This window comes from Chroicocephalus ridibundus, chromosome 2 (genome assembly GCF_963924245.1).
Source record: "Chroicocephalus ridibundus chromosome 2, bChrRid1.1, whole genome shotgun sequence".
In the NCBI taxonomy this organism is placed as follows: domain Eukaryota; kingdom Metazoa; phylum Chordata; class Aves; order Charadriiformes; family Laridae; genus Chroicocephalus; species Chroicocephalus ridibundus.
Window position 1 is genome coordinate 23,717,272 of NC_086285.1, and position 25,906 is coordinate 23,743,177.

Here is a 25,906-nt window from a genome sequence, read left to right on the forward strand (position 1 = left end):
GAGAAGGACTTGGGGGTACTGGTGGAAGAAAAGCTGGACATGAGCTGGCAATGTGCTCCTGCAGCCCAGAAAAGCCAACCACATCCTGGGCTGCATCAAAAGAAACATGGCCAGCAGGTTGAGGGAGGCGATTCTGCCCCTCTACTGCACTCTGGTGAGACCCCACCTGGAGTACTGCATCCAGCTCTGGAGCACTGCATCCAGCTCTGGAGCCCCCAACATAAGAAAGACATGGACCTGTTTGAGCGGGTCTAAAGGAGGGCTACAAAGATGCTCAAAGGGCTGGAGCACCTATGCTATGAGGACAGACTGAGAGAGTTGTAGCTGTTCATCATGTAGCATCATCATCAGAGAAGAGAAGGCTCTGGGGAGACCTTATTGTGGCCTTTCAGTACTTAAAGGGGGCCCACAGGAAAGATGGGGACAAAATTTTTAGCAGGGCCTGTTGCAATAGGACAAGGGGTAATGGTTTTAAACTAAAAGAGGGAAAGTTTAGACTAGGTAGAAGGAAGAAATGTTTTGCAATGAGTGTGGTGAAACACCGGAACATGTTGCCTAGAGAGGTGGTAGATGCCCCATCCCTGGAAACATTCAAGGTCAGGTTGGACGGGGCTCTGAGCAACCTGATCTAATTAAAGATGTCCCTGTTTATTGTAGGGCAGGGGTGGGTTAGATGACCTTTAAAGTTTCCTTCCAACCCAAACTATTCTATGATTCTATTATTCTATTATATGATTCCATGATAGTAAGCTGCATTAGGTTAATGTTTATGGTTATATATAATTTTTGTTTCAATCCGGTATGCTCAATGTGAAATGTACCTAAAATCACCCTCACAGGAGAGAGATTCCTGTTTGCTGCACTCTGGTTTTGCCCTCTGGTATGATTTAGTCTGTAAAGTCTCGTAGGCAGGAAAAAGTTAAGAGTCCCTGGTCCTTAAACCAATGTTCCGGAAGCTCTGAATTTTGTGTTAAGCTCTGAGTAGCACAGTGGTTCATCCAGCTGGAACTGATTGAAGAACTAAGGCTTATACAGTAATGTGAATAATAACAATGTCTTGCCAGAGGTAGACAAGTTAGGACATGAATGGAGGATTTGTTTGTATCTTAGAGAGACAAGGTTGTATGGAGAGGTAGTGTCTTCTCCCCGCCCCCAGACAATTGAAAAGTTTTAGGGCACAGGAGCCCCTGAAGAATGACTTGCATACCTGACAGCTTATGTCCTCTATTTTTCCAATTATTTGAATTGCTTTCAAAATTCTCTCTCTCTACACAACTTGTATATCTTTTATCCTTACGTTAGTAACACCATTACCATAACACAGAAGATTAAATATTAGTTCACTAGCCAAAATTTATTTAGCAAAAACCTGTTCACTGAGAGACTGTTGAATGCATTATAGCTGTATCATCTCTCCAAAGATTTGAACCAACGGTTTATAAGAAGGCAGACAATCTGATGATTGTGACACACGATATGACACAACACCCTGACAAATCTCCCGCTTAGTAGAATCATAGCAGTTCTATTGCAATGGCCATTATCTTAAGACATATCAGGACAGAAGCAGGAATGTCTTCAGCCACGTGTATGTGATCTATGTCTTAAACTATGGGATCAAGTCCTGTGCAGTGTGCAGTAATAGAGCAAACGTATTACTTGTGAAGCAGGCTTAGAGGGTATTTGTAACATATGCTTAAATGTGAGTTGTAGTCCCTGACAGTTTTTACCTGCTAAGGGCTATAAGTGAAAGATTAGACTACGCTTTTCAGATTATAATGAAATTATAAGAACCAGTGGTCCTGCATTTTCTTCTGTCAATATGTTATGATCATTCCTACATGAACGATACAATGCCAGAGAGAATCGTTGTACACTGTTAAAAACTACATTTGCCAGATGCATGAGTGTATGAAAGGTACATGTGACATCATTTCTGTTTTGACAGGCTTGTGCTCCCTTGTATCATTGGAGAACCCTTAAAGACAGCCCTGAGAAGGACCCCGTTGGCACCTGCTATGTAGCAATTCAGAACTTCAGTGCCTATGCTGAATATTCACCTTGTCGAAATAGTGAGTATTAGGAACAATCTTGTGTTGGAGCAATTGATATTGCACTCAATGTTTTCATCCTTTCAGTCTTCACACAGTCTTGATTGAATGAAGATTACTATATGACATTATTGCATTGGATGAGGGTTTAAAGAAAAATCGACATTAAATTATATGCCTGCAATTGGATGCTTTATTGTATAATTGAAAGAGGAGAAATTATGTAAATTAAGCTTATACAGTTATAGTGATGAGATATAATTGGTTCAATTTCAATGGCTTTAAAATGTAACAAACAGATCTAGATAAGAACCAGACAGCATTTTAAACCGATTACTCATGTTCATACTTAGTATAAATCTCTCATCACAAGATCACCATCTGAAGACCAGACTATTCACAGAAACACACAAGCCTGTATCACCATTCATGCCAATATCACCCACAATAGCACACTTATGAAGGAATTCCAGCACGGAAGAAAGCCATGCACATTAGCACTGCTGTTCCACATTCTTCTCTGTGGATGTGGTAGCAAACTCTGGGCCTTACTTCTTGGGGAATAGGGAAAAACAGTGCACATATATTTAGAATCGAGTTCAGTTACCTAGAAGTCTGCATAAAATACCACACATTAGGTTCAATCAGTTGTTCATCCTGTTCAGCATCCTATGTCTAAGTGTTTATGATGATTATTAATGTTGTCATTGTCCCTGGATGGACAGAATCCAGTCTTGTCCCTGGATGGAACAGGTACAGAAAGAAGCTGAATCTGTAAGAAATGATGACCACAAGATCTGCTTCAAGTACTTCCAATGTCTCACTGGGGCTTTGCCAAAGGCTTATGCTATTTGAAAAGAGAGTTCAAGTGGCTATTCCTGCTCTCAGTTTCCCAATTCTGCAGACTTCCAGCACTCCAGTGCTCGTAGAGAAGCCCTAAAATGCATGCCAACACACTTTGTACAATTATATAAGGATTTGGAGACTAGAAATAAATTGGACAGAAGCAGGAAAGATAGTTTTGCATGTACAAATGTGCATCCAAAATTATATTACACTTCAGTCATCACTGAGCAAATGTGTATCAATTAAAGGCCCTTGTGAAGGACATGTGCCCCTTTCCCTTGCCATAGTACAGATAAGCAGGATGTTGTCTGAACATTGACCTATGCTGAGCCATCCACTATGTCAACAATTTTGAGAATGCCTTAGGAAACACTTATTTTTGTGTTTATGGCAGAGCAGACTGTGGTGACTGTGGATTTCTTGTTAAGTTGTTCACTTTTGTATCTACAGCCAAATTCCAACTGAACCCCTGGTAGTTGTTGCAAGGGTCCTTCCTTGGCAGTGAGCACAGAAAGTGCCAAGTAACTGGTCTTATTTTTCAAAATCTTCAAAAGGGGGCTGCATGTTCAGGGTCCTGTAGAAGGTCTTGATTTGCTCTGCCTCTTCTGAAAAAGAATACACATCTTTTCACATATTTTGGTAGTTTTGCATTTACAGCCTTACAGCTCCAGGGATGTTTAAGTTGTCTTCTACATGCACTGTGAAATCAATAAAATGCTTCTACCTTCATAATTGCAGGCAATGCAGATCCCGAAGGACAAGGCTTTTGTCAAGCAGGTTTCAGCTTAGATTTTTACAAGGTGAGATTCTGCTTCTGAAATACTTTGACCAAATGTAACTCTTTTATATCCCCAGTGTTCCAGCACTGTCTCAGTGATCAAGAGTTTATCCCCATGCTGTTGTGTATGAAAAGTTTCGTGAAGTTGTTGCAAGTTCTTTCCTCCTTTGCAAGCTTTGAACTTTCTGGGTTCATTAATAAAAGAAAATATGCAATCAGCACCTATTTATCTCTTTGCAGCACTCCAGTCTGACTCTGCTCAGCCTATCTTAGTAGATAAATAGGCAAAAATTGTATGTGCTTCTATCTCAGTGTGTCCCACTTACAATGCTTTTCAGAGACCTGACTTTCAGGAAATAATGGGCAGGCACCAGCTAGTTTTTAAAAGTTAAAACAGGTTGTATAAGGATGCTTTTGGAGGCAGACTAGTCATTGAGTAAGACTGTTCTCTTGTGGAGGTGAAAGTGAAAGTGCTTAAGGAGGGTCCAGAAACAATATTGTGGGCCAAAGAATAAACTTTGCAATTATTACTATTATCTGTACCAATATTACAGGACCAGAATCTCACATAACTTTGATCATTGCCATTGTTTTCAATGCTCTGCAGCTATGTTGTTATTCACATTATTAATTGCTGACGAATAAAGACCTCATTGCAGGGTAGACAAAAGTATATTTCTCTATAGAGCATTACTGTTGCTTCATTGAATGTGAAGATCCTCTTTTATGCTGACTTTGTTTTGTTACAAATAATCAACAATTTTTAGAATGCTGTGTTAGTGCTACAAAAATTATGGCTTTCATTCATGTGAGGGTGCCTAGAGTGATTTTAACTTTATTTAACTGTGGATTTTCCTGCACATCCATGCACCTACAGCCTTTTCTTGAACAGGGCTATTCTCTTTTATCATGATTCTGATATTCTTTTGGTCATTTAAATTGTTTTTCCCATGCATGGTTAATTTTGTTGTGTTCTTTTGTTGTGTAATTTTATTCAATTCTGCTTTTTGTAGAATGGAGACCTGATAGTAGGCGGGCCTGGTAGTTTTTATTGGCAAGGTATGTTAAATTGATCCAAGAAGTGAAACAGAAAATATTTTTGAAAATGTTCTTCTAGATTTCCATTGTTTTCTCAGTTTAAGGTAACCAGTCTCTGGTCTTATTTTCAACAAATACAAATCAGAAGAATTGCTTAACAAGCAACTGAGCATAAAAATAAGTCAGGGAAAATTCAGGATGTGGGTTGTATAGGAAGCAAAACAGGTAGAAATAACTATTTTTATGTTGGCATTTTAGCACATTTGTCATTTAATTAATAAGCTGACTTTTTCCCTAGAAATACCGCAATTGTAAAAATAGCTAATATTTGTATAGCAAATGTTTGTCACTATTGGTTTCTGAACATAACCTTCTATTGCTATTTGCATATATTGTTAGTTCATTTGTGGCATCACTATAGTTTCCCAGAGGTAGTTTCTCATATAGATAAAACTTGAGGTGGTTTTGGCAAAGGGTTAAAAGGGTATTTTCGCTTTAACCTGTTTTGACATGTATGAAGTAGCTAATTCCCAGACTGCCAACCAACTTGCCGGTTGTCATCGATGTGTGTTTTTGTATTGCTATTAAAGGAGGAAGATCTAGTTGATTATGGTGGTAGGGAATTCATAGCTTCAAATTCTCCATTCAGATATCGCTTCCATTGGTCTACTAAATTTGTACTCTACAGTGTCAAAAGGTAGCTGAGCCCGAAAATGCTTGACTTTAGTTTGAATCAGCACCTTGAAATGGGATTGGAGGTGTTTTTGTGGTGGTTCAACAGAGCCTCAATGCCGTGCTTTATTGATTTAGATGTACTCTTGAGACTTTCAGGGTCTGATTGAGAGAAGTCGTCTACTCTTTGCATCTGTGTTATATTATCCCTTCAGCTCTGTTCTGATTTTTTGTTAGCCCTATTTTGTAGAAACTGTGTCTCCTTTACATCGCTTTCATTTATGAAGTTGTTTGAATCCAGGTCAAGTAATCACTGCAAGTATTGCGGATATCATTGCAAATTACTCCTTCAAGGATATTTTGAGGAAACTGGCACGAGAAAAGCAAACAGGAGTGGCCCCACCTTCGTATGACGACAATTACATGGGTAAGCTCTGTGTCAGTTAGCAATATGTTCAAAGAGTATGGGTCTTATACAAATGTGAAAACAAGTCCTGAATTACTAACATCCAAATTGTGAGAGGATTTAAACATTTTTTGCATTAAGCACAACCTCAAATCACTAGTTTGCTAGTTACTTCAATGAGATTATGAAAATTCTTAAAATTATGCAAAGCAGCAGGGTTTGAAGGTTGAGATCTTAAATGGCACATTGGGGTTATTATTTGATCTTAAATAGTTAAGCAGAAATACAAAATTTTCCCTTTTATATCTTTTTTCACTCCAAGATGATGGACTGAGTTTAAAATAATTAAAGACTATTTCAATTTTAATAGATAAAAGAATAATCAGTTCTACAGTATTTTGTACAGTACTGCACAAATACCCAATTTATTCTCACTGATATTTAAAAGATACAATTGAAGTAAGCAATAGCAAAAGTCAATTTGATTATACTATGTAATAAATATGGAAAAGGCTCTTTATGTACCTTTTATTAGTACTGATCTTTAAGAATTTGCATATTCATGGTTCTGCATATAAGATCGGTTTTTCTTCCCATAATTATAGAAAAGTTACAGTGGAATTTGAAGGCAAAGATGCCCATAGATTTGAAATTACTGTCCCTGATACAATCCAAAGGTCTTTACTCTGTCAATAGCAATTATCTCACAGGTTTACTAAAGCTACAGGAGATACTTAACTGCATCTTTGGAAATCTGTCTTCTGTATAGAGCTAGAGCAGGATACTCGCACATTATGGTACAGTAATGAAGACTTAAATTGTGTCAATAGCTATTAGGGCAAACCACTGTAGTACCTGCTGTTTTTTCAGATTAATTATTAAGTATTAATGATTTAGAAGGTAATTTTTGGAGAAAAGGCATAGATTTATTATACATTCAGACCTATAGTTAAATTAGTCATAATAACGTGGTAAAATTTTCCTTTTTTCCACAGTTTTACTATACTAATGTTAGAAAATTTGCATTCTGATGATCAGGTGAACAGACAAATCTGATTGTCCTTGCATATTTTTTGAAAGAAATAGTTTATCAAGTGTTTTGCTTTTAATTTATCTTTAAACAGGATACTCAGTGGCTGCTGGGGAATTTACTGGGGATTCTGAACAAGGTAAGAAGCTATATACTTGAATGGAAACCATACGGCCATGCACCTATTAAGTTCCTCATTCATTGGGTCTCTAGGCAGGAAGGTACCTTTTATACAATTGAAACACTGGTGAGACTTAAGCTGTCTGTACCCAGCATTCTCAGAGGCAAATGTTTCCTTAGAAGGTATAGCATAACAGAGCAGAATTTAAGTGACCCAGAAGTCTGAATCTGTTGTTATGGTATTGTGCCCATGCGTCTGCTCAGCAGTTAGTGCTGTCACAGCATGGTAGGTGGAGCCATCCAGGCTCACTTAATTTAGCCAGTTTGGTGACCACTACTAACAAGTGGAGCCAACAGTGCAGTCCTGTAGAGTCTTTTGGGCCATACGCAAGTTACTCACCTGCGTAGGGGCTGCTGGACCTCAGCATCTGGCGGGCCAGAATGCAGTGTGGCTTGGAAATGTCCGTGTATGCTGAAAGCACACTTCTGACTGCCACATAAACATCACAGCCCAGGCTAGGAGATAACATTCAGCTGCTTCTGGACAAAGACATGTGCCTACAGCAGCATGCTAGGTCTTGTTGGAGAAAGCAGCTCTTGGCTCTGTAAAAATTTCCCTAGTTCCAGTTCATGTCCTTTAAGGATGGGGTGCTTGGGGCAGTTAATTAGCTGACCCTTTTCATACATTATATTTTCTTACACAGGCATATGCAGTAATAACAAGTTCTCTGTGCTCTTGCTCCTACCCCAAGCCTTATATTTAACAGCAGGAGACAGAAGAATTGAATTCCTTTTTATAAAACCTGGGCTTAGAGGCAGAGAAAACATTCTACAGGAAGATGGGGTGTTCAATTAGTCCCTTGAATTAGGAGAAGCTGAATGCACGTGAATATAAATGTCTGAATATAGAATCATGCCTGAGACTTTGTAAAGGTTCTTGGATCAAGTTTGATACAGGACATATTTAGAATAATTTGCATTTAGATGGCAACTGTCATCCACAAAGAACCAGACATCTCACAGACTTAATAGCATTGCTTAAAAACGTGATCAGTGTGAAACCTTCACCTGAAATGTTTCATGATCTGTAAAACACCATCTTCTAGGACTCTACATTAGTGATTTGATAAAGTAGAGCAACATGCACTGAGGAACAGGTTTTGACCAAAGTTATAGGATAAATATTTTTTCAAATGTGCAGAATGTCATTGCATAATTTAGAATTCAGCTCAGACACTGAGGTTCAAGTTGTTCCCTCTGGCAAAAGGTGACAAAGGATATTTATTAGTTTCACATGGCCAGGGAAAACTGCCCTGGAAGGTGGCAGCTCCAGTGACACAGTTCTGTAATTCTCTAAGGACAAAGTCAGAGCAATCCATCCTGCAGGGTCTAGGTTTAGCAGGAGTAGTTCCTGGAACACCACTGAGGCTTTGACTTAAACCTCACTTAATTGATGTACTGAACTCATAGCACAAAGTACTGTGGCAGGAGAACTGAAAACAAGCTGAACATTGCTTGATTTTCAAGTTGTACAGTAAGTTTTGTGGATGCGTTAGAAATTGAACACTAGTTTTTCCAGGTCTCTGTAAGATGAATCTAGTGTAGAGGAAAAGCTCCTGTCACTGCGGTCTGGTAGAGTACATTAAAAATAATTAGTCATAAATAGAAATTTGTCCATGATTTAGCTATTTTCAAGTGTTCTGAAATTGTACAGGATTTCAAAACATATAGTTAGTTGAAAATACCCGTGATCTCTGGCGTTTCATACCTTAAGAGTTATGTTTCTTGTGTAAGGCTGACAGTCTGACAGAAGGTATTCCTTAAGGGGTAGCTTTCTTGAGGGGGTGAACAGCTTCATGGTCCACGCTCACAAAGCCAATAGAGACATAGTACAAATGAGCCCAGCTTCTCAGAACTGCTGCTGCTTAATTCCTATAGAGTTTCCTGTCCTGTGCCACTATGGGTTAAAAATAATAATAATAATTTTGAGCTGAATGCTATAATGTGGGAAAAAGATGTGTGGTAATGGAAGGCTGCAGCCACGTACGTATATATATTTGATTTTTTTTAATGCATATTCACATTTTTATAATGGATGGTTCTTGAATCACTAAGTAACATGAATGGTTGGCACAAAGAATTGCATTGTTGGCTGACCTGGGAATCATCCTGTGTCCTCTTCAGTCCTTCATTACTACTTCCAACCACAGAGGATTATATAAACCCAGAGAGGAGCAGAGGACTGCTAGGTCAATACAAGTGGGTGTTCAAGGTGCTCTGATATCTGAAGTTCTTGTTGCTGTCTTCTGATGTGGATATCCTAATGAGGAAAGGTTTAGACAGTAAGACTGCAGGCTGTGATTTTGCTCTTCCTTTTTCTTCCCCATTTTTTCCACTAGTTGTTAAGAATTTACCACTGAGCAGAATTACATCCCAGAAGGCAGCTAGGTCCGATATTTCATGTTCTTGTTCAATGAATTCCCCCAATGCCAGTCACAAAAAATTTCCTTGTAATGATTTTAGTTAGCCTGTGCAGAACTTGTCAAACGCTTTCATGACACCAAGCCAAGTAGCAGATGAGACAAACGGTTGTGCAGCCAGAAAGAAAAAGGGTGTTTGTAAGGACAGCTGTGTTTAGCTTCTGTACTCTACTGTGTGATGCTACAACTAATTCTGGTTCCATCAATCCACAGCTGTAAAGTTACAAGCTGACTCGTACTAAGAGCTTTATTATACTGTGCAGTACTAAGTAATGCTAGGCAGAAAGAGATCTCTGGATGTGTTCAGCAGTTAAGATATAATATTTTGTGCAACAAGATGCACTGAATGAATGTTAAAATCTTATGAATTAATGTCTTGAAGTGAATTGCAGGTGTTTCTGCTACAGATAACAAACCAAAATCCTAAGGGTTATTTGTATGTCAAAGAAGAATTTAAGCGGCATGGGGTGTATGTTGCATGCACCACTCAGATAGCATAACCAGTTCACTGTTGATCATTTATCTTTTCAGAGTTGGTTGCTGGAGTCCCAAGGGGAGCACAGAACTTTGGCTATGTATGTATTGGACGCACATTTTAGCCTTTTTATAGTGAGAATGCAGTTAGACTGTTTGGAAGATTGAAGTCTACATTATATTCTCTGTCTCTGATCCTAAACTTTTGAATCAGAGAAAACTGCCACTGACCTTCACCCTCAGGCTTACCTGGCTGTGTTGAAATGCCTTGCTGGTTTGGGCTTTGAATATTAAGCAATTAGTCCTTTCTGAAGTTTGTTTTCAGTAGCCCATTAGAAGCATGCTTTGTGTATGACTAGTATCCCTATACCCGCTGAGTGTTATCAGACCTAAGCTTGCCCATAGGTTAGCATATTTCATATGCAATGCTGTGTCCACAGTGGAGAGAAGTCCAAGTTCAGATTATTCATACACAGTGTTTATTTTCAGTGCTCTTAAGTATATACACTGAATACCAGATGCAAAAAGTCATGATATGCAGTTAGAAGTGAAGGGAGAAAACAATACACGTGTGTGGATACATCTTTTATGTCATAGGGAAAAAAAAGTTTCAGAACTAGCCTGATTGTGAGAGATCCCAGCCACAGACACATTCTCTAGTTTTCATAGAATCATAGAATGGTTTAGGTTGGAAGAGACCTTAAAGATCATCTAGTTCCAACCCCCCTGCCATGGGCAGGGACATCTCCCACTAGACCAGGTTGCTCAAAGCCCCGTCCAGCCAAAAATCCTTGTGCCTCTGGAACTTATTAATACCATTTTGCAGAGGAAAGGTGTGTATGTGTGTTTATATGTGTATGTATGTATGTATATATTTCTTAATGTGTTAAGTTCATGTTTTCATGTGTACTGATGTAGTCACTGATTAGCTGATAAGACTGTGATTTGCTGCTCTTCACAGTGTCCCATAAGGAAGGAAAAGTCATTTCCCCATTTATTCATGGAGGAACCTGAGACATATAATCTTAGTCATTTGTTCAAGATCATACAGGAAAACTGTGGTGAAATGAAAGAACTGTTTTTTCTTGGCCACTTGGACTATCCTTCAGTGTGTCAAGTTGGTTTGCAGTGATGTTACACTTTAACATCTCCATGTGTGCTTGAAAATTTCCATATTTTTCTGTTACCAGGTCTCAATTATTAATTCTTCAGACTTGACCTTTATCCAGAATTTCACTGGTGAACAGGTAATGTCAAGCAACTATGTGATGAAATATTGTATCTCTAGAGAATATAGTTTCATTAACATCGTTTCAAGAATATATAAAATACTTTTTAGAATTAATGACCATAGAAACAAAGAGGATTATCAATACAATTTTTTTTAAATGGATATCTGATATGAAGGCCTATCTGTTGTTTTTTATTTGCAGATGGCGTCTTATTTTGGGTACACTGTTGCAGTATCTGATGTTAACAATGATGGGTAGGTTACCAAATATATTCAGCTCCACTGAACATTCATAGAAGCAAAGCCTGATATTTATTAATAAACACAGGTTTTCAGGTGCTTCATACCTCAAAATGCTTCTCTTGGCTTCTCTGTTTTTCTGATTTTAATTGTTGACATAGGCTTATCTTTGTGCAATCACAGTGGAACAAGTATTTGCAGGCCTAGTTTGGGTGAGTTTATCTTCCTGAGTATTTATTCAAAGCAGTGTGGCAAAGCGGGAATGTCCAAAGTCTTAGGAAACAGACCCAGGTAGAAGAACAGTGAATAAACAGTGCTAGCTACTGCTGGGAAGAGATAGGTGAAAGTCAAAAGTTCATTCTCCCATTCTCAAAAGCAGCTGTCTTCTCACATGTGGACCATCCATAGCTTCATTTCTCAATTTTGAAAGCTTTCCAATATCATCAGCTCCCTATTCCAGCAGCTGCTGGTTGGCCATCCATTTTCATCATCCAGAGGACCAAGTGTCTCGGGCTCGTAGTTGTTATGATAGGCATTGTGCTTGTCTGAGGGAGGACACTGCTCAGCTCCCAGGGTCATGCCTAAGACACTTGGGGATTTCAGACCCTGTTGAACAAAACACTTGCTAACTGTGAACTCATGCAAGGTCTAATTAAATGTTTTGGAAGATCAGGACTTTAGTAAGTGAATATTGATACTAGCTTTCTAGCAAGGAGATAAAGATCCCCGAAGCTGAGAGTCTTGGAAGTCTGCACAAAGGTGAGCCAGGATTATATTTAGAGCAGTGGCATACTCTTCCCTATTTCAAAATATCTCAGATGTGTCTACTTCATACTCTTTTCTTGTGATTATTTCGTATTAGGTGCTTAAACATAGTGCATTAAATAATTTTTCTGGGCTAAATCATTGCTTCCTAGAAGTCACTGGTGACGCTTTAAAGAAAAGAGAAAAGTAACGAGGTGATAAAATGTTATTGCAGTTCCAAAATAAAAACATAAATTTAAAAAAAAAAAAAACAAACCAAGAAAGAAAAAAGAAGCCATTTCAACATTGGTACTCATGGTACTCAAATCTTTCCAAGTTTCTGAGGTTAAATTTTGTCATAGTACTATCACTTTTGAAAATTCCTATTTTTATGATATACAGAGTCAGGTTTAATTTAGTCCTACCATAATGCATTACTAATGTGAAACGGTGGAGAAACATTAATCTGAGTTACAATAGACACTCATTAGACTTTCAGGGAACTTGCTATTTAACTTCTCACTGAACCAAACTATTTCCCGTGCAGGTTATTTCCTGTGAACCATAGGGTTACTTGATAGGTCTCATATTTTGTGTGTTCCTCTAAGACCACAGTTTATGTCAATAATATAATCAAACTGCTATTAAGGCCTGTGTGGTCTCCCAGTCTGTATCTTAAAAGAAATCTAACGACTCTCTCTGAGATCCAAACATCCCTCAGAAAACAAAACACAAAAAGCTCCACTTGATAAACATGTCTGATTAGATATGTAGTCTATCTTTGCTGGTTTGCACATATAGTCGATAGAAATATTTATCTGAAAGGGAGAGTAAAACAGAGGGTGGGAGGGGGAGAAAAAGCAAAAGGGAGATGGCAACTTCAAATTCACTTGGGATTTTTGTGCAGCTAAGGATAAAGGAGGTAGTGATGGCCTTATCAGTATGAGAATCCTGATTAAGTTATATGCTGAAAAGATTAATAGCAATCATGCTTTGCTGTAATAAGACTGAAGACATGGCTTAAAGATTAGTCTCATCCTGGGAAGAAAGCTCTGTAGACCTTTTTCTCCAGCAGTTCTGCAGGTGTTCCAGAGTGGCTCTTGCAGTTTTATCTGCACCCCATCGGGATTGTAGGCAGAACAGGGAAATGGAGGATATTGTTTTAACCACTGTTTAGTTGCCCACTGCTAATAATGAGAAATCCACAATGAAACTTAACAAATCAAGATTTGCCATCAACTTACAGACTACATTCCTAGTAAAGAGGGAAAAAGAGAACACTTTCCATTTAGACTGAAACGGTCCAATAAAAATAGTGGCATAAACTGTTTACTGGTCTTTTATTTGGCCTATATCAAAGCTCCCCATAGTTATACTTTGACCTCTTGACATTTCCCATACTCCTGCTTTTTATTACTTGGCAGGATACAAAGAAAGTGCATACAGTCTCAGCAGGTGGTCAGCGTGTGATTTTTAAAGATTTTTTTTATCGGAAGGGAAGCAATACTGGCTGGTTACCTTTCTGTGCTGGAACAAAAACAAATATATAATTTATATTAACTGCAACATCTTAGTGCAGTAATGAAATAAACCTTATGAAACAGTTCAAAATACCACTGCGAATGGAACTGCACGTTATGGTTTAATATTACTGTCCAGCGGCTTTTGCTTTGCTCTTATGGCCTTTTAAAAGGAATCACATCAACCTGAATTTGTCTCAGAACTCCAATTTTGTAAATATAGACTCCTACAATTTAAAAGCCAATTGAAATATCCTCCTTCACCAACAAAAATGCCTAATTCTAATCACATAGGTACTTATAACCCAACAAGTGATCCTCCTTGACTGCCTGATGTCTAAGTACTTAAACTGTAGGAGCTGGAAGGTAAAACGGACTATAAAGCATGGTAAGCAGCAATTGCCTACTTAGCGAGAAAACAGGAATAAATAAATGAGGATCAGAGAGAGCTGGGTAGCTGAAGAATCCTTACTCTCTGGCTACAATACACTGCTGTGACAGTGCAAAAAAAACCCCAAATTAACAAACACAAACCCGTAGAATTGCCTAAGGGAGCATCCCTTCTTGCAGAGGACTTGCTGAAACAGCTTACCTTGACCTACAGAGCTCAGCACTGACAGAGAAAGGGGGAAATCAAGAGGGTGAGGAAAGGAAGGTTTTGACGTGGGTGGGACATGCCAAGACCTGGAGGGAAGGTAAACCAAGTGCTGCAGGTGTTCCAAGTAGCTCTGCTGCCCATAACCAGTTTAGAATTTGGTCAGTCTAATTTAGATGACTGCTTTCCTCCCACCTTTCCCTCAACACATTGGAAGATCAGCCATCATAGCTTCTGGGTTCTGGTCACTGCTCCCTGGACTATTCATGCATTTTATACAATCGTCATCATTTATTTTAACAGAGTAGACATTTTCCTAGAAAAGTAACCCAGCGCTTTGCACATCCAGCTGAGATGCTGTCATCCCTGCATAACAGACTCCAGCTCCTGTCTGCTTCCTTTCTGTCTGACCTGGTGAATCTTGTATTCTAGGTTAGGCTTCTGCTTAGAGAATTTTAGGCCACTGCGGATGATAGGTAGTCTGCCTCTCTCCTTTCACCATTTAAGGCACTCTAGATATTGCTCTATGGACCACAGTTTCAAAGGTATCTAGGTATCTACTTATTTTATATCAATATATTAGGAGCTTCCTGGCTCTGAATCTTTTGGTTCCCTACCACTTCTAATAAAATCTTCCCTTAGTCTTACAATCCTTCATTTGCAAAATATTCATTGGAGCCAAGCGTATCTTTTACTTAATAGTTTATACAGCACATAACACCATGGGGTCTGAATCTTACTGAGAATATCTGGACTGCAATAGAATAAAATAATAATTGATGATAGTGCTACTGTGTACATGGCATACATAAAATAACTTGTAAAAAAAAAGAGCATTTATGATCTGTTTTTGTTGTTGCTATTGTTCCATGGCAACTGTTTCAGCTGACATTCTGTCCCAACCATGAACATCTTCCATTAGTAGAGGAGAACTTTTGATGTTTAGTGTGAAAGGAAAATCCCACCTTTGATGTCAAGTCAGCATTTGCTTCCTTCCTTTTTTAGTTACTCATGCCATGGGGTAAAATCTGACATATAAAGACTAGAACTACTGTACCAAAGTGACCTGGCATTTTGAATTACAGTTTCCTTTATGGAAACACACTATGTAACTTAATAGAAAAATAATATTTCTAGAAGTACTTTGTCACAATTTATAGAACATGTAAGTTCTACAATGTGATTAAAAGGCTTCTAGATGAGATATTCTGTACTAAATTTATGATATATATCTTAGAACCAGTCTATGTCTATGGTAAAGTAGTAGCTGAGCTACTGCTAAATCATACGTGGTTTTTTTCCATCAGGATTGGGAAAAACAGTGTAGTGAAATTTTGCTAATTGGTTTACTAATGGATAAAGCCTGTGTGAAAACATCACTATTGGTAATATGATGAATTGAGAGTAGAAAGTTTTCTTCAAGTTTTACAAACTTTGAACAAAGTTTCTTGTTAGAATCAGAAAATAATTTTCCAAATTAAAAATTCTGGGACCAAGTAGCACTAGTTATTTGCAGTAACAGAGTTTCTTAAAGTGGATGACCAGTGTCCTTTGAGTATAATGGGAATTGTCCTATTTGTTTGTATGGGCTTGGGCAACCTTCAGAAATTAACCTGATGCTATCCTTTCATATCTCAGAATAATCTATTAAGAATATTTCTACTTGTATGTGTCTATCAATCTTGCTTGATTTTATTCTTTACTGTCCAGTAGATGGTCATTTTTCCTGCTAAATAAATGTTAACATGGTTTGAAACACCTTAATTTAGAACAACAACATGTAAAATATCCTTCAATTAGTCTGTCTTTTACTGATTCTTCTTGGAGTAGCAAAATGAGCAGAAGGACTTTTCCCTCTGAGCCTCATATTTTTGTGATTTTATGATGTCCTTTCTCTTCAATACTTAATACAGAAAATTGCATGAGCACTGCAACTACTCGTGTACTTAATATTCAACACCAGTTTGTATCGCAGTTTCCATTTGAATTAGTGATGAGGCCTTCTCTATTAATTGGTGCTCTACCCATGTTTCATGTATATTACTTTCAAAATCTGCTGGAAAGTGGCAGGTTTTGTTCTGTTGCACACTTACTGCTGTATAATTTTTAAAAGCTAGATTTTATACTAAAATTTGTCTCTCACTAGCACTGTTAGCAGAATATGTTCTAGTCACATGAATCCCCTCTGAGTTAAATTCCTGACTTCTGGATCATTAACTGCAAAGTATAGCTTTTCAGTGTCTATCACAGGCATAAATTGAAGTGCAAGAAATTCCATTTAAACACAGGAAGAAATGTTTTTGCTGTGAGGGTGACCAAACAGTGTATAAGCAGTTGCCCAGAGAGGTTGTGGAGTCTCCATCCATGGAGATATTCAAAACTGGAGTGGGCATTGCCCTGAGCAGCCTTCCCTAGTTGACCATGCTTTGACCAAGTGTTTGGACTAGAACTCCAGAAATGCCTTCTTACCTCAATTAGTCCATGACTCTATGATAATTATCAGCTTCCTGTTTAACAAATGCATGACCTGTGTTGATGACACTCAATCTCTCACTGACGCTGGGTTTTGTTTGATTGTTCCAGTTTAGATGATATCTTAGTTGGTGCTCCTCTCTTTATGGAACGAGAATTTGAGAGCAAGCCTAAAGAAGTTGGGCAAGTTTATCTATACCTGCAAGAAAGTGCTTTCCTCTTCCGAGATGCACAAATTCTGACAGGCACTGAAGTATTCGGTAGATTTGGCAGTGCAATCACACATCTTGGAGATCTCAATCAAGACGGATATAATGGTAAATTATATGTAATGTACTAATATATATCTCTGTATAACATTGAAATTAAAAACGGCTAAGCAGTCAATATGATGTTTCTGTGCAGTGGCTGAAAAAGGCTTTTTAACGTGTAACTGCCTTTGAAAGTCATGAGAATTTACACTCATCCTAACGAAACTGATATTGAGGGACAAATCAAGAAAAACTTACTTATAGGAGGGGCAGTCATATTGACTACAGTGCTATTTTTTACTAAATATTAGCATATTCATTTAAAAGAAAATATTATCTGTTGGTTTATGACTTTAATTTCATTTAAATACTTAGCTAAGATGTTGCATTTGTTTACAAGCAGAGTTCTCCTTCTCTCCTCAAATGCTTGGATGAATTTGATAATAGAATGAGGTTCATCAAATGGAGCATTTTGCCCACAATGAAAGAACCAGACAAGTACAGACAACCTATTTTGGAATCGGACTTGAATTGGTACTTAGGCACTAAAAGAAACAGGTGCATAACAGGACCTTTTTCAAATGCCTATAGCACACGCACACAACAAAATGATTATGGAAGTTATCTGTGAGCCTAAATTCAAGAAAACAGTCCAAGTTAACTAACTTGCTTAATTATCTGAGATAGCCTGGATGCCTTGAGCTCCTAGAGTTAGCCTCCTAGACATGGTCAGTAACACCCTGGTTTTCCCTGTATGCATTTCCTTACTTCTTATTTCTAGGATGTTAGGGATCTGCAAAGCAGGCATCTCTGCATCTAAAACCCCAAGGAGTTTTTCCTGGGGGAGGTATTTTGCACAGTAGCCTTAAAAATAGTTTGGCCACTAAGGAAAAATCAATGGATTTAACTCCTTCTTAACTTGAGGGCTGTTTTTCACGGTGCTGTAGCCACTAGACTCTAGGGCAATGTTGCCAACGCGTCTCCTGTGCAAGGGATAAGTAATGTCGGGAGCATAGTCTGTATTGGGGTTCAAGGTGCACAAAATCTGAATCTCATCTTGTGGGAAGAAGCCACTGGATTGTGACTGCTGAGAATACCTTCACTGGGTTCTCTTGGAATCCTACCCAGGAGTCCAGCCCAGCTGGACCCCATGGTGGAGATCTCCTGTTTTCTAAATGTGAGCAATAGCAGATGCCCTCAGCTTCTCTGGGCAGGGAAGGTTGGTATCGCTGCTCTCCTGCATTCTGGGAGAAAGGGAGGAGATGATATGCCTCCTTCTCTGTCTCACTGTGTAGAGAAAGCTAAGAAGAATCTAGAGCCAAAGTCTTCTGCTTCATAACTGAAGATGCCAGTCATGTGGCTTTCATGCACTCCTGCCTTTACAGTGAAGGTGCTGAAGTCAAGTTTAGTAGTGGAGTCCAGCATCAGCTCCTAGATGAGAACTTAAAAAGGAGAGCTGTAGGTACATACCCTCCTCTAGTGTTTCCTGTTGGCTAACTCAACTAGTGTGGCTGTGGAATCTCAATCTAGACACATGATTCTCTCCGAGTTCCATGTGTAGGAACTGAGAAGAGCATTGTGAGTTCTGTTTCGTGGATATGGCACCTCATTTTTTAAGGATTGCAGTGCTTAATTGCAGGATGCCCAAGGCCTCCTGTTAAATTCCTGACTCAGTACTATTCTCATTTCTCAATAAAATGTTGGTTTGGTATAGATGAAAACATTATATTCCATTGTTCTCTTTTGCATACTAAAGCACTTGGATGTTTGAGGGGGGTGGGTTTATTTGTCTATGTTGAATATTTTATCTGGAAAAAGAAAATTAATTTTATCTAACAGCTGTTCCTTATTAGTTAGGTGAAAGAGAAAATCAAGGAAAATTTGTGTCTGTTTAAAAATATGGAAGTAGAAGCAGGCATTCATTAGATCTTGCTTTATTAAAGCTTATGAAATGCCCTGCAAGTATGGTAGGGCCATGCAGTGTGGACTGGCTATTCAGTATAATGCAATTACCCCTTCATAGGATGATTTTACAAGTTTTTGTCATGAAAGTTTGACACAGAAAGGACACTACAAACATCTTTGCATATTTGCCTTAAAAGTGGCATCCATACAGAAGTACAGAACGTTGAAGTTCTTGCATGTATGTAGCAGAAGCCATTTATGTGTGTTTTCCTGCAGGAACTTAATTTTTGCTTTATTTCACTTGTGCCCATTCTTTTTATTCTTTTATGGCACTACAGACATTGCTATTGGTGCACCATTTGCAGGAGAAGACAGAAGAGGGAAAGTGCTTATTTACAATGGATACAGTAATGGGTTAAATACTAACCCTTCCCAGGTTCTCAATGGAGCCTGGGCCTCACAGTCTATGCCTTCGGGATTTGGCTTCACTCTAAGAGGAGACTCAGATGTAGACAAGAATGATTACCCAGGTAAGATTTTTCCATTAGAAAGAGAATTTCATACTTCCATTGTCTGGAAAATGCATCATGCCTAAATTGCTCCTTTTGGAAGGCAGAGGTCAGAATAAAGTATAGACATTTTTGGATAGTTCTAGCTTGCTTTCCTGAGAGTTAAAATCAGACAAAACAAATACTCCCTTTCCTGTCAAAAGACACGATCAGAAAGGCAAGAAAGAGCTTAAAGAGTTACATTAACATAAAACATGTGAAGTTTACAATAAAAAGATTTAACCCTTTCCCCCACTTCCAAAAATCGAATGCTCTCAGCTTATTGAACTTGTAAGGTCTCCTTTATCCTGGCATTCTTTCTTAATTGAAAACATGTTGTGTTGTAGAAGAATGAATTGACTTGGTTGTGTTGCTTAGTTCTTTTTTTGCTGTCCGAAGAGACACTGAGCTATATATAAATTCTTAATGGCTTTGATCGCATTACAAAAAAGCCAAGAATGCAAAGACATTGCTTAAAGGTAGATCTTTCATTTGGGCCTTTCCATCCTTTCCATGTTTTCATTCTACTGTATGGACTTTTCCTTTTTAGGTTAGCTTTGATTCTTCCTTTCTAGTGTACCTGACATGCATTCAAATTTATCAACTTTGTAACATTAGTTGAATTTCACTGGGGAGGTATTTGTTTTTTTAAGAGGTATGTTCATAGCATCATAAGAAGTCTGAATGTTGGACCTATTTTAAATGTGCTTGTATGTACTCTCTCTCTCTCCTTTAGAAGCAAATCTGTTCTATTTCTTTTCATCACAATTCACAAGCCTCACAAGCAAGGGTTTGCAGTAAAACGTCGTATTTTGTTATTTCTGTGGTTCGTCCACAGTAAAATGCTAATAGTATTTACTTCCCTAACTGACTCTGAAATCACTTGAGTTAGCCTGGGTTATTTCAAGGCTAGTGTTCTTAAAAGTTGTGTTTTTTCAAAAGGTGATTTTCAAAGGGACAAAAATAGTATGCTTTTACCTTTTTGTGATGGATTGTAAAAACCTTGAAAGAGGTATCTTTTTTCAAAAGTGGAAGAGACTTTCTGGGAAGGGGTGTTTACAGTAGAAATTAGGGTTTTACAAACAGAAAAGCTGACTGCAGAGTAATAGCAGTGAGAGGATCTTTAGCATTTGAAAAAAAGAAAGGGCTTTTAAACACTGTTCTGTCTTTTTGTTTGCATATTGTTGATGTTGCTATTAATAGTCTTTCATTGTCCATGACTAATGAGGTTCTTTTGGACAACGGAGCTCTTTATTAAAGCTTTAGCATTTTAACATTTCCTAAAGCACCCACAAGGCCCCCCCAGCAAAACCAAAGAAAACAGGATATTGCATTCCTGACATTTCTAAGATTGAAAAGATAACGAGAGGGAAGGGAGAGATTCTTTCAGGTCTTCTTTGAGTCAGATGGAGAAGAAAGAAGAGTAGAAGTCTAAGTAAAGTAGTGTATTAGCATACTTTATGTGGAGCATATTTAGGCTAATTTGTGAAAAGTTTGGATGATGAGTCTCAATCTTTCTAAATGTGTACTGAGGAACTGCTATATTAATTCAATTGTGAGCTTTCTTGGAGTTATTCTACTTGTCATCGTTGGCTCCGCTACACATCCTACTTGCAGAATTTCACATGGTGATATCAGCTTACTATGTGTTAGATGGTTTCGGTTTATTACATTAATTACTTATTTTAGGAAAAAAACAAAACCTGCATATACTGTAATGCAGTTGGATACCTGTATGAGCGGTCCAGAGTACCAGTGGGAATCTGTCAGAAAATGACAGAAGAAAACCTTACTGTCAGTCAGCCACCCCTTCCTTAATTCACAAAGGCTTGAAGCAACAAAACAGAGTTGTAAAAATAGCACAATCATGGCACAGCATTAGCACAAAAATAGAATGCCTTCCTATGGGAAAAAAGGAAAAAAAAAGAAAGGAAATAATATGGGGAAGTGCAAGTCCATGCCAAACACACTAGGCAATGAAGTAAGTAATCCTTCTTGTGTCAAAGAGCTTTTCTTGTTCACCTCCTGACGGAAACGCTGAAGGGCAGCCCTTGTACGAGGAGGAAACAAGGGACTGAACTTGGAAGGAATAGGAAGGAAGTTTTATTTTAGATGTCAGCTGAGAGGCAGAGTATTTGCTGACTATAGAAGGTCTAGGAAACTAGCCTTTAATTCAGTGCTTCCCAAACTACTGGTTGTAACTGTGATGCAAAGAGGGTCGTGAAAGATTAGGAAAAAATCTAAAAAATTTTCATTAAACTTCTTAATGTGTATATTATAAAATCAACCATTTTATAAAAAGAAAAAAGTAATAAAACCAAATTGTGTTGACTTACCACACTCAGAAGTTCAGTTCCCACACACTGGGAAATGAGATCCAGCTGTAATGTCCAGCTGCAGGTAGAAACACGTATTGTCATAGTCTAAGGTGAGAGTCTCCAGGCAATTAGCTCTACCATGGCTAGAGTTCAAGTGTTGTGTGAAGAAAAATGAGCCCAAAAAGGGATCATGCTTGCAAGAAGTTCAGGACTGACACTAGTTTGTGAGGACTTATATAACTATAGCTGTGCTTGTGTGATTTACTCAAGCCCTTGTGCCTAACATTGTTCATAAGGCAGGCATATCCCTGCTTGGAAATGAGAGCTGAGAGATGGAGTTACTCTGCCATTTCGTTTTTAAGGCACTGTGTAGCATTTTCAGAGCTTTTAGAATTTCAGACCTTCTTCTTTAAATCAGACCATGTATTAATGTTCTTGGAGCAGGTCACAGACCTGGAGGCCAGAAGAGACCACCTGCCTGTCTGGCTTCTTATCACAGACCACTGAACTTCATCCTGGGCTCACTGCATTGAGCTCAGGAATCAGTGCTCTTAGAGACCGAGTTACAAGTTGGGGGAATACAGTTCCTAAAAAGTGAGGTTGAATCACAGTGAGACTTTTCTCCTATTGGACAAAGGTTAAATCCTCTCTTGGTTGGAAGTTCAGTTCAGGCTGAGATCTACCTATTAGCTTTCTGGGAAAGAACACCCATTTGGTACAGGGAGTGATATCTTTCTCTCTTCATCCAAATGCCCGTATAAGCTCAGGAACAGAGAAGCAAATAGGGAGCAGACAAAGGCTACCTAACACTCAGTGCTGTTCAAATCCACCAGCTTTCCCCTTCCTCCTCTTGCTGAAACTCTTGGCCTGCAAAGGGAGAGAGACCACCTCCTGCTTCCTGGTCTTATCTAGGAAAGGCAGAGGAAGACCCTCGTGTCCCTCAGGACCCCAGTTGCATAATTAGTATTGGAGAAAACTGACCACAGATAGGTTTAATGGTGGAGTAACAGAGCAGGAAGGGAAGAACATAATACAGCCATACTGATACAGATGAAAGATCTGTCTAGCACCATAGCCTGTCTCCAGCAGTGGCCAACAACAGATATCAAGGAAATTGTACAGTTGTTGTGATATTTCCCAGAATATTCACCCAGCTGTAACCAACTGGAGCAGCAAGGTGTCCCATAGTCAGAGATGGCATCTTAAAATTTAGTAGCCCTTGACAGACTTTTGTTCCATGAATTTGACCAATCAGTTGTAGAACTCATGTGAACTTTTGGCACCCGGAGCAACCTGTGGCAAGGGGCCCCGCGGCCTAACTGCATGTTTTGTGAAGAAGTAATTCTTTGCACTGCATCCCACTCAAGTCTTACATGTTCCACTGGACAGTTTCTTTGGCTGTGCCCTAGTTCTTGTACTGAACAGACGGTAAACAATTCTTCTTTAGTCCACTCTTATTTTACAGACCTCTGTCATATTCCCTCCCTCAGCCACATGTTTTAGCAATCCTGTGGAAGGAACCCTAATTTACTTAATTATTCCCCATGCAGAGGCAAATGGCACACCAGTCCCACTGTACCAGATGATCGTTCAGTTTGCCATCACTTCTGCCTCTTCTTCATACATTTTTATGTAAAGAGCAGCATGTAAAGCATGACTTATGTCTGGCTAAAGCATTGCTTCTAATAAAGATTTTACCATTGGCCTGGGTTCTGAACTTATCTGACATTTTAAAAAAAGCTGTATCTTCCCAACTGAGAAGAAAATCGGAATTGGTACTTCACAAAACAATAATCCCAAGTCTTTTTCGTTGGTATCAGTGATTATGTTTGTGCAAGAAAATAAAGTGAGCCAGGAACTGTGGGCTAGCCTTGAGGCTACATGGCACAGCACAACTCACCATCACCAGATGAAACCCTCCTGCCCACTGAAATAGGATGGCCATATGGAAACTGCCTTTTGGGAAAGGTCCTTGGCCCAGGCTATTCCCCAAACCATTCCTGGCCACTATCTGTGAGAGTACTAACTTGCACACACTAAAATCAGACCAGAGTCTGTGCTAACAATATAAAAATCTGGACAGTACTAACACAGTGCTCAAGCTCATGCCCTGATTTAATATTTATTTCACTTGTGTAGCCGCTCAGTACACAAAGCACAGGATACAGACAGCTGAATGGCCACCTAGGCAGCATCGTACCTAAAAATGAAACTCTCTCTAGTAGGGTCAGCATACAGATAGGGCTGCTTTCCTTCTCATTAGCAGTCCTGTCAGAGTAATTACCATCTGTCTTCAGCTGCCCTGGCATAAATGTAACCACTGTAACAGTAAGACTTCTACTCTCTGCATTGTGAGAATACAGGGATTTTTCTAATCTTTCAACAGAGAAGATTTAGTTTTTATTATTAAACACAATGCTTGGTTTACATCTCCACGGCTTTCCAGGGAAGGACTTCTGTAAGTTGTGTCATACTTGCAGACACTCCAGGTGTTATATGCCCAGAACTATTCCTTTATCAACATAGACAGGGGTGATAATATGGTAGTCTCTGCTTTGCAGGCTTGGAGGTAGTGGGAAACTTTCAACCCTGGGAAGCAGCAGAGGCAGAAAACTGTGCTGATCATCCTAACATCTGTGTCACTCTAAAGGCATGCAGCTGCCCTCTCGCTGCAGTGGCGTTCAATCACTTTCAGCCCCAAACAGAGCACTGTTCCACAACTAGCAGAAGAATTGCAGTGCCAAACAGTGGTGAAGGTGGTAATGAATGGAGGGATGCTCCTTTCTCTCTAGTCATGTAAGAGTTAGGCAGAACCTGACCAAACTTTACAGTTGGATAAGGCTAGTGAGAGGGAAGCAGTAAGAGGAAGGCAGATTAAGCATGTCAGTCAGGTAGATTAAATGTACGAAGCTAGCTCTGTGCTTTTTGATGTGACTATTCAGGTCAACAAAGAACATGCAGCTTTCCCAGTCTTCCAAGCATGATACGGACAAGCTTTGTCCCATACTTACCTGAGATACTCAGTATCTCTCTAGTACACAATATGTACATAGTATTTGAAGGAAAAGACCAATTAATCCTCTTAAACTACATCTACACTATAAATATGCTGTTCTTTGGTTTTGAACTGTCACTGAACAGTCCTTGTCCATAGTATCAAACTCATTTTCTTGCCAAAACAGTGTTGCTGCGTGGTCTCTTTTGGAGACTAGTAATTGGTATGGGCCAACTGTTCTAAGGCCATTCTAATGATACCACCACAGACAGTGCAGGTACAGCAAACAGGCACGTTCTCTGGCACTAATTTACTAACACTGGCATAGTTGTAACATCTTTCAGCAGACGGTCCAGTTCACAGTTTTCTGACAACTCATGCTCTAAGATCCTATTCAGAGGAGAGGACCCAATCTCACTTACGCTGCTGTAGTAAATACTGACTTAATGTCGTTATTCTGGATTGACAGTCATGTTAAAAAAAAAAAAGATAATTAAAGAAATAAAGGGGTCGGGAGCAGTGAATGGAGTGAAAATGTGTAAAAGATGGGCTTTTTTCATCAGTTTAAATGCAAATACAGTGGCAGTTGGAAGGAATTTTGTGTGAGATTCTGTGATGTGCTTTTCAGTGACAAGGTTAGGACATGGCAAAGCAGCCCCATGCTGTATCTGAGACCATACAGGCGAGGCCCCTAACACAGTTTATGTAGCCATGGGTTTTTGTAATAGCAGCTTCTCAAGGTTTACCCAAGATATTCTGAAATCCCTGCCTCAGCACAACCTTCCCGGCTGTCTTCTATGCTGGAATATCTGAGCAACATAATGATAACTTTCAACACAGCTTCCACTCCACTCACCAGTAAATCTGGTGCTTTTAGGGCCCCTTTGCTCCACCCTGAGCTTTATTTGTGTCATCAAGGCCTGGAGCAGAGAACGAAGCCTCAGCTTAGGCATGTATTTTGAATTGTAGTTTATTTTATTTATAATTTTATTTGTCTTTTTCTATTAACATAGTCCAGTTTTATAGGAACAAAAGAAATCCATAAATCTGTTTAATGGGAAGGAAATTTGTTTCTTTTGGCTTCTGGGCACCCATTCAAAGCTGGTCCCTACTGAGTGCTTGGAGTCTGTGATTATCTAGGTGACGGTGCCTCGCTTCCAGCTGGTTCATCTATCTGTGCAGGGCTCCGGCA

At 39.0% G+C, this 25,906-nt stretch overlaps 1 protein-coding gene across 1 annotated transcript in view; it reads left to right on the forward strand.

Annotated features, from left to right (window-relative positions):
* ITGA8 (integrin subunit alpha 8) overlaps positions 1-25,906 on the forward strand; it is a 119,671-nt gene that overhangs the window by 13,758 nt on the left and 80,007 nt on the right. Inside the window, exons 4-13 of the mRNA XM_063324757.1 lie at positions 1,949-2,072; positions 3,636-3,697; positions 4,689-4,734; positions 5,687-5,812; positions 6,916-6,960; positions 9,953-9,996; positions 11,086-11,142; positions 11,329-11,381; positions 16,809-17,014; positions 19,192-19,383. Coding sequence (XP_063180827.1) covers positions 1,949-2,072; positions 3,636-3,697; positions 4,689-4,734; positions 5,687-5,812; positions 6,916-6,960; positions 9,953-9,996; positions 11,086-11,142; positions 11,329-11,381; positions 16,809-17,014; positions 19,192-19,383 — 955 coding nt within the window. The remainder of the gene's footprint in view (positions 1-1,948; positions 2,073-3,635; positions 3,698-4,688; positions 4,735-5,686; positions 5,813-6,915; positions 6,961-9,952; positions 9,997-11,085; positions 11,143-11,328; positions 11,382-16,808; positions 17,015-19,191; positions 19,384-25,906) is intronic.